This window comes from Salarias fasciatus (assembly GCF_902148845.1).
Source record: "Salarias fasciatus chromosome 23 unlocalized genomic scaffold, fSalaFa1.1 super_scaffold_20, whole genome shotgun sequence".
NCBI lineage: Eukaryota > Metazoa > Chordata > Actinopteri > Blenniiformes > Blenniidae > Salarias > Salarias fasciatus.
In genome coordinates, this window is record NW_021941230.1 from 15,462,871 (window position 1) to 15,472,025 (window position 9,155).

General features: G+C 52.7%; 2 protein-coding genes across 5 annotated transcripts in view; both read left to right on the forward strand.

Annotated features, from left to right (window-relative positions):
* LOC115383841 (nck-associated protein 5) overlaps positions 1-3,390 on the forward strand; it is a 59,353-nt gene extending 55,963 nt beyond the window's left edge. For all 4 annotated transcript variants that reach the window (XM_030086032.1, XM_030086034.1, XM_030086031.1 and 1 more), the window contains 4 exons: positions 374-480; positions 596-728; positions 816-931; positions 3,002-3,390. In XM_030086032.1, the coding sequence (XP_029941892.1) occupies positions 374-480; positions 596-728; positions 816-931; positions 3,002-3,271 (626 nt within the window). In that variant the 3' untranslated portion in view covers positions 3,272-3,390. The remainder of the gene's footprint in view (positions 1-373; positions 481-595; positions 729-815; positions 932-3,001) is intronic.
* A 1,638-nt stretch (positions 3,391-5,028) lies between these two features.
* Positions 5,029-9,047, forward strand: LOC115383845 (ly6/PLAUR domain-containing protein 1-like). Its single transcript, XM_030086038.1, has 3 exons — positions 5,029-5,181; positions 6,472-6,606; positions 7,997-9,047. Exons 1-3 carry the CDS (start codon positions 5,133-5,135, stop codon positions 8,233-8,235), a joined length of 423 nt encoding a protein of 140 aa, XP_029941898.1. The 5' UTR covers positions 5,029-5,132; the 3' UTR covers positions 8,236-9,047.
* Positions 9,048-9,155: the final 108 nt, after the last annotated feature.

Sequence of the window (9,155 nt, forward strand, 5' to 3'; positions counted from 1 at the left end):
ACTCGGCCGTGATTAAAAGAGGAAGCTAATTTGGAAGCTCATGCATCAGCGGTGACATCTGATCCTCCGCCGAGGCGCCGGCGCGGCCCGCCTCCAGGAAAACCAACAAATGCAATTAGATAAGCATGTCAAAACAGCCGTAGATCACAGAGCCGGCCGAGCGCCGGCCAATCAGACGGATGATTAAAGACGCGGCAGCGGCGAGTCTCTCCTGGGAAACACCTGCTGAATATCGACGAAGAAAAACGCTGCGTCGGGACTTCTGAGTCCGGGGGGGAAGATGCTCTACGATCTGGAGGTTCTAGTAACCGGGATGGATTTATGATGAAGAGACGAGGGAAGCAGCGATGTGATAATCCGTCTCCTCTTTCAGACGCCATCAGGGCCAAGAGGTCGAGCGTCGGAGCATCTCGCTGCAGCTCCGCCGACGACCGACAGGCGGAAACGTCCGGCAGGAAGAAGAGCGGCGAGCCGCCGGGCGTAAGTCCCTCCAACAGATTCAGTCGCTTCGTGATTCTGCAAACCGACAAATTCAAACCGTTTTAAAGAATTGAACTGGGTTTTGACTGTGAATTTCCCGTGTGCCCTTGAGCAGGAGCGAGCCCTGCAGGTGTGCGTGTACCCGGGCAGCAGCGGCAGCGAAACCGAGACCGAACCGGAGGGCACGGGAAGCGCCGCGTGCTCGCCGCGGCGCACGCCGCTCCACCGCGCCGGCGCCGGCGAAGCAGGTCAGCGTCCGGCGGCCGCTCTGCTCCGAGGCGCCCCCTCGTGGCCGCACGTGGCGCCTCTGAGAGACGGTGTCTGTTCGTCCGCAGGGCGGCGGGACGAGGACACCCTGACGAGGAGCCTGTCCATCCTGGACCTGTACGGCCGGGACGCGCCGTCTCCGCTGGAGGACGGCGGCAGGATCCCTCCGCGCCCGCCGCTCGCCGTGAGTCTCCGTCCCCGGGCGTCAACACTCGCCGCGCGCTCTCGCCGCTGATTGCCTTCGATCGCCCTCGGCGGGCGCCGCCGCTTACCTGCGAGTATTTAGCGCCGCTGAATGACAAATGAGGACCAGGGAGCGTGAAATGGCCTGCAGCCTGCCCGGCGTTCCACTGCCCCACCATGACACTTTAATCCATAACCACAGAAAAAAAAAAACACACGTCGCACAGTCGATTTTCTGACCTCCGATTTACACCTTAATGAAGCCGAGTGCCTGATTACAGCCACTCCTGAAAAATAGTTACTTTAACCTAAAACAGTAACTGATTACCAAGCTGGGTATCTCTGTAATCTGGCCGTGAGCTGAAGCTTCCTGGTTCTGGAGCTTCTCGCCGGCGTCCGCCGACTCCGTCCAAGGTCGCTCCAGAGTCTGCCAGTGCAGCCCAGCGGCATGCTGGGTAGTCAGACGGCCAGATGACGGCCCAGGAAAACAAATGCAAAGCTAGCAGGTTTCAAGAAAAGAAACTTCACAGAAATAATAACGGTGATAATTTGAAAAGCACGTTTTTGTTTCTGAGGAATTTCACTTCTTTCTCGCTCTTTAATCAACAAACCGGTTTCGTTCCGGATTCTGCCGCTAATTGATATTTGAAGCGCGAGGAGTGAGGCGCCGCGGAGCGCAGAGGGGACGCGGCGTTTCCCCGCTGTTAATTCAGTTGTAAATCTTGCGCGCCGAGTCCGAGCTGATAGAGACTTTGACAGGAAGCGTATTGCGGCGCTCCGACGGCGCCGCCGTGATGGATGGCCGCCGCTGCTGAACCCGTTTACCCTGCATTATGCTGCCGAGAAGGACAATCTATCAGGGTGCCATCACCTCCTCACCTCCCGCCGTGCACGTGCCCACCTGTGCGCTCGCCGCCTCCCCCCCCCCCCCGGTGGGAGTTTGGGGAAGTTTGGCGGCGGCTCGCGGTCCCGTGTCGCCGCGCGGTGATTTAAACGCCTTTAATAACCTTTTCACAAACACTCAGGAGACTGATGTGGAGCTCAGCCGCTCCCATCAGGGCCCGCACAGCCCGCGCCGGCCCGCCATTCATCATCCTGACAGCACCTGACAGCCCCGCTAACGGCGACCCCCCCCCCCAACCTACCTACCTTCCCCCCCCACCCCCACTTCCTCCGTCCTCCGTCTTTCATCCCTCCGTCTCTCTTTGTCTTCTTCTCACTTCATTTCTGCTCCGAACAGGTTTTATGGTGCTGATACAGCTGTGTGTGTGTGTGTGTGTGTGTGTGTGTGCGCGCGCAGAGATACCTACACTCACATTTTACAGCTCAGGATTCAGCCGCTTTCTCAAAAACTTTCCACCGCCGCCGCTGAAAACTCAGTCTGACTCTTTATCTGGATCAAGCTCCGGCATGCAGACGGACCCCGTCTCCCCGGCGCTGCCGGTCTCTCAGCGGAAGCCGCCTCAGAGTGTGTGTGATGACACTCGCGCGTCGGTAATGCGATCTGTGCGCGGCGGGGCTCTTATTGCAGCCCGATCCCCGCTGGGCGCCGGGGTCCTTGGACCCAGGACTGTGTGTGTGTGTGTGTGTGTGTGTTGTGTGTGTGTGTGTGTGTGTGTGTGTGTCGCTGCTCGCCCTGCGGCCCGCCTCGTTCCCGTCGCTGCTCGTTGCTTTCCTCCTGCATCTGGACGGCGAGCGCGGCGACTTTCCTCCAGATTAAACCGCCGCTCGGGGACGTTTTCATCACTCTCTCTGCTCCCTGAACTCCGCCGCCGCCGCCGTGTTTATGTACCTCGGGGGGAAGAGAGGGAGGGGGTTGGGGGGGGGGGGGGGGGGTGTTTAGCACTTTCTCCTCACTCTGGGTAAAAGTACCTGTGGAGACGGCGGCGGCTCGGAGGAGGGTTCAGCAGCAGCAGCTCGTTAAAGCGTCTTCAGAGACGCCGTCAGAGCGCCACCGCCGCTGTAATCAGTGCTGCTGCGCCCGGGGTTCCGGGGGGGGGGGGCAGATCGATGACTCGCCTCTCTGCTGAACCGCCCCGGGCTGATGTGTGTGTGTGTGTTCTCTCTGCAGGCTCCTCCCCTGGAGAAGAACCCCGCCGCCGCCGGATCGCCGCCGCCCGCCCTCCGTCTCTCCCTGGCGTCTCTCAACAAGCTGAATCACCGGAGCTCGGCCGGGAAGAGCGGCGAGCCGTCCCCCTCCCCGTCCCCGTCCCCCTCCCCGTCCCCGTCCTCCTGCTCGTCCTCCCAGGCGGCGGGGCGGACGGCGGCGGCGGCGGCGCTCAGCGACTCGCTGTACGACAGCTTCTCCTCCTGCACCAGCCAGGGCTCCAGCGGGGTGTGAGCCCCCCCGGGGCCCTCCACCCCCCCACAGCGTAGCACCTTCACCCACCTCCACAGTCCGGGAGATGCAGCCGACACGTTCTTCCAGCCGCTGTGTGACCTCTGACCTCCTCCACAACATGAAGCACTTAGCGTAGGCGGAACCCCCCCCCCCCCCCCCCCCCCCCCTGAACCCGGACAGACCGACACTGTGCGTGCGTGTGCGTGCGTGCGTGCGTGTGTGTGTGCGTGCCACTGCAGCTCCCTCCTCCTGTGATCGTTGCACTGTAACCGATACTGTACAGAGTTTCCCTCGTTTCTGTGGATTTAAGGTGTCGTTCATGTGTCGCTGCTAAAGCTCCACGCCCAAATCAGCTGCCCCCCCCCCCCCCCCCCCCCCACCCCCCCCCCCCCCCCGCCCCCCCTTCACCCCCCCACCACGCCTCGGTCCACGTCTGACCAGAGCAATACGCTGGGATCCTCATCGGTTTTTGAAATGTGTTGAGACGACTGTTTTCAGAAGCTCAGGGAACAAACCGGACTCAGAAGAAGAAGAAGAAGAAGAAGTCTTCCTCATCCTCATCCTCGTCCTCGTCCTCATCCTCGTCCCGAACAGCCTCCGTGTGCTTCCTCATGAACTCTCCCGTCTGTGTATCACGTTGTGTATAGAATAAGTTAATATCAGAACGGGCATTGGTGATTGATATATGCAAATGAGTTCAAATTCAAGAAGAAAAAAAAAAAAGTTGTAAATTGTTTGCCAATCATCCATTTGAGGTTTTAACTCTGCTGTTTGTTTTAAAAAAAAAAAATCTTTATTTTACTGGATGAGAGCTAATAAACTATTTTATCACTTTATTTTCAAGACATATTTGAATTTTAGGCGGCGTGAAGCCAAATTTCTCTGGAATTTGACCAGCTGGTGCTAATCAACAGAGTCGAGTGAGTGTGTGAGCGAGTGTGTGAGCGTGTGTGAGTGTGTGTGCGAGTGTGTTGTTTTCTATGAAAAGACTTGTGAATAATATTGTATGAAGAGAGTCTGTGTATTTTTCTAGATGTCCAGTATTTATACCCACATTTTGTACTGTGACACTTCACTTCTGTCCTCAGATGTTCCTCTAAAGAGACGCGGTTACCGGCAGTGTTACTTTGTCATTATTATTATTATTATTGTTGTTATTATTATTATTATTATTAATGTCATGACTGTGTGCAATTCTGTCTGTTACACTAGACTTTAATGCTATATTTTATGTAACTATTTCCTAAATAAATATGAGAAACTATTTCCTACTTCAAACGGTGTGTGTGTGTGTGGGTGTGTGTGTCTTCAGGAATAAAGATTTAAAGTCAGGTTTCATGACCTCATCAACTTAATTTTGGAAACAAGTAAAATTTGATTTTAAATGAGTTTCAGGCTTGTTTTTAAAATAGTTTTCCATCAAATTTTCAGATTTGTGTGATGGACTAAAGGTCACGCGGGTCAGAGGAGTCAAAACACGCATCACCATCATCATCCTCCTCCTCTTCATCCTCGCTGCTCAGGAGGATCTCGGTGCGTAAAGCGCAGAGACGCCACTCAGGTGCGCGCGCTCTCTCTCTCTCTCTTCCACTCGTGGACTCGTCTCGTGGCGTGACAGCAGCAGCAGCAGCAGAGAGAAGCCAGTCTTCTTCTTGCCGGAGGCGGTGGGAGCCGCGCGCGCCGTGCCGCGGCCCCGCCGTCACGTGGTGCTGCTGCGCGCGGAGTTTGGCGCTCGGTGTTTTTTATTCCGGGGGTGCCTCTTCCAGTGCGTCGGAGCGGCTGAGCGGCTCCTCCCGCGCCGGGCTGTGACTCCTGGCTGTCCGGGGCTCATGGTTCCCGCCGCCGCGCCCTCCCGGAGACGATGCGCCCGCTCGCCGTCGCGGCTCTGCTCGGGTTCCTCCTGCACGCAGGTGGGTCCGGGTCTCCTCCGCCTCGCGCCGCCGCTGCTTTTACGCACGGCGCTCCGGCGGCTGCAAGGTCACTTAAAGTGTTTAAAATCCTGCTGATTTCTCTGGAAAACGACCTTTTCTTTGTTTTCAGTTAAATTTTGGCTGATTGCGCTTTCTTTTTTTGATATTTTGCTTTTCCTTTTTGGCCAATTTGATGGTAATGCACGAGCCAGTCAGGACTCCTGTGAAGATTTTCCACCTGAAGAGGAGGAAGGTTTCTCTTTTCTCCCTTTCGTCATTTGTGCTTCCTGATTTATTTATTAAAAAGTGCTCATCTGGCTCCGTTCACGCGTCTGCGCGCCCGTGCGCGCGCCGGACGGAGCTCCCACCATGCAGCCTGTAAATGAACGAATGAATGAGTGAATGGGTGATGCTCTGGAAGGACGTGAACACGAGTGGTGGCTGGAGGTTTGGTGATGGAGGAGCTGCGGGACGCGAGGCTGTCAGCCGGGCTCCAGCGATCACCGCGATTCATTTAAGATATATGTAAAAAAAAAAAAAAGAAAAGAAAAGAAAAACAATGTTTTTGAGTTTTGAAGTGAGATGCGTTCAAGAACCTGGCGGAAAAAAAAAAACGATGTGCAGGAAGGAGAATCTGCAGAATGTGAACGAATGAATGAAGTCACCTAAAGGAGGCTGATCAGTAACTGAATGCAAAGTTACAAAAACCGGTCCAGATCGCCTCGTGGATTTTAAGTTGAACAGGGATCCATTCAGGGATTGGAAATATGTTTTCACATCGCACAGAGAGCATTTAATCTGCTGAATCAGAAACTTTCTGCGTCGAACTGCCGCAGCTCATTTCTCCTCTAATACCTGGTTCCTCTTTTTAATCTAAATGAAGTGCTCTGGGGTGAAGGGTGGCTTTCTTTTTCCTCTTATAGTGTTCATCTGTGTGTAGATTTAAGCAAAAAACTGGGCAAAAAAAAGTGCAAAATAATGAGCAGAGGCTCAGAGAAATATAGAAGTTGATTCACAAACCTTTCAGGATCAAGAGGAAATAGGTTACATATTGTATAATCTGCAGAATGTGGCTCTTTCCTGGACTGAACGGTCACATTCATTAGTCTAAAATGCTTCTGTTCTGCAGATTTTACAGTAAAACCAATAAATTAGACTAATTCCTCCTGTGGAGCAGAGTGACGGCCGCATTCTGCATCTGGATCAAGAGATTTGAAGCTGATTAAAAGACTTTATTCTGCATACATGATGAGCAAAAAAAAACCTGTGTGCGTGTGCGTGAGCGTGCAGGAGCTGGTCTGCAGATCCAGTGTTACCAGTGTGAGGAGATGAAGCACAACGACTGTTCCACGCCGGACTACATCGTCAACTGTACCGTCAACGTGCAGGACATGTGTCAGAAGGAGGTGCTGGTCAAGCCTGATGGTGAGACGCACACACACGCACACACACACACACACACACACACTAAATCCGAATGCAGCCTTTATACATGTATAACATTTAATTAAAAAAAAATACTCCTTGAATATAAAGTTTTTGTTTTTGATACATTAGAAATTGAGGACTTATTTATTTCTAACAGTGTGTCTGAACTAATACAGTCTGATTAACTGGTTGTTCAGTTAAAATTAGTAAAAATCAACAGTGAGACTCGTCTGGATTGAGTGTGGCAGCAGTCTAAACCCTCAGACGGCTCCCGTCTTGTTTGCTGCTGGAGCGGCTGTGTTCCGGCTGTTGTTGCTGTTGTCGTTGTTGTTGTTGTGCCGCTCAGCCGAGCCTCGGCGAGCCGCTTCATTCATCACCGTGAGACACTTCCATTCAGACTGCAGCCGCACATCAGATTACCCTCCTGCAGCTGAACACACACTCTAATGGTCTCGGTCTGTTTCCTCGCTCCAGCCTCAAAACCAGGCCGTCTGCAGGAGCTCGCTCCAGGTTTTCCTTCGTCTCTCATCAACCGGAGCACGTGTTTTCAAAAACTACGTCAAACTGTGTTCAGGTGTCGGTTCTGATGCACAGGAAACAGTCAGAACATCTGAAAGAAACACTCAGAAATCCTGGATTAACTCCTGACGGCAGCTTGGAATGAACATAGAGTGAGCTGTAATACAGAGACGATGGAGCATCTTCCTCAACATCCAGATTATAGAGCATCTTCCTCCTCTGACATCCAGATTATAGAGCATCTTCCTCCTCTAACATCCAGATTATAGAGCATCTTCCTCCTCTGACATCCAGATTATAGAGCATCTTCCTCCTCTATCATCCAGATTATAGAGCATCTTCCTCCTCTGACATCCAGATTATAGAGCATCTTCCTCAACATCCAGATTATAGAGCATCTTCCTCAACATCCAGATTATAGAGCATCTTCCTCCTCTGACATCCAGATTATAGAGCATCTTCCTCCTCTAACATCCAGATTATAGAGCATCTTCCTCCTCTGACATCCAGATTATAGAGCATCTTCCTCCTCTATCATCCAGATTATAGAGCATCTTCCTCCTCTGACATCCAGATTATAGAGCATCTTCCTCCTCTATCATCCAGATTATAGAGCATCTTCCTCCTCTGACATCCAGTTTATAGAGCATCTTCCTCCTCTAACATCCAGATTATAGAGCATCTTCCTCCTCTGACATCCAGATTATAGAGCATCTTCCTCCTCTGACATCCAGATTATAGAGCATCTTCCTCCTCTGACATCCAGATTATAGAGCATCTTCCTCCTCTGACATCCAGATTATAGAGCATCTTCCTCCTCTGACATCCAGATTATAGAGCATCTTCCTCCCTCTGCCTCCCCCTGCAGGGATCCACTACAGGAAGTCGTGCGCCTCCTCGGGCGCGTGCCTCATCGCCTCCTCGGGCTACCAGCAGTTCTGCACCGGCAGGCTGAACTCGGTCTGCATCTCCTGCTGCAACACGCCGCTCTGCAACGGCCCCAAGAGGAAGCGCCCCGCCCCGACCGCCGCCGCCTCGCGCCCGCGGAGGAAGTGGCCGGTTCACCTGGCGCCGCCCCTCCTGGCGCTCCTCCTCCTCCTGACGTAGGAGCTCCGGGTCCGGTTCTGGTTCCCTTCGCGATGAAGCGGCTCCAGAACTTCCAGATTGTAGAATATCAACACGCTGTCTGAAAACGCTTCCCGTCACGTTCCGAGACGTTCCGCGCTGCAGGCGGAGGTTCGGTCGTGAACGAACCGCTGATCCGTTGGATGTGAGCCCTCCGGCGACCGAGCTTTTGTCCTGCTCTGCAGCTGAAGGCGGCTTCAGACTGGGGGGGGTCGGGGGGGGCGTCACTGTGTCTCCATCATGTACATTCTGAAGCTGATTGATGTTGGAACCCCGGGGAGTGTTTGGAAAGCTTTGAACTGTGCGAATATTCCCAATAATCCTTCAGAACTACTTACTCGACACTTCACCATAGTTAGGTTCTTATTTAAAAACTCGCAGCTTTAGCCGGCCCCGTTTACACGACAATTTCTTCAAATAAAAATAGTCTGATTTTCCGGTTTCACTTGAGAGAAGTTTCAGAGACGATGTTCTTCTTGTCCGTTTACCGAGAACCTGCAGAAAAAACTAAATCCATGTGCATGCACAGTAGCAGTGTTTCAGAAAAGTTACGTTTCTCCCGTTTACACAGTGGTAGCATTTTCAAAAAGTTGCGTTTGAGAGTCTTAGTTGTATCAACGAACGCCCAGACCCTGAGGGGAGTTTTCTGTTGTGTCTTGAGTTCGTGTAACCGGGGCCTCAGATCGATTCATATCCTGTATTCTAATATATCTCTGTGTTGTGGAGAGAAACAGTCGCCAGAGGCGGAAGAAGAGCAGGATGACTGACGAGTTGAGATGGAAACTGTGCTCTGCTGATGTTCGCTGTGAATAAACGTGAGACACAAAAGCTGCCGTCACATGAACTTTTCAGACCTGCGAGGAATCACACATTAAACCCTCATTAATTATTCACCCATTATT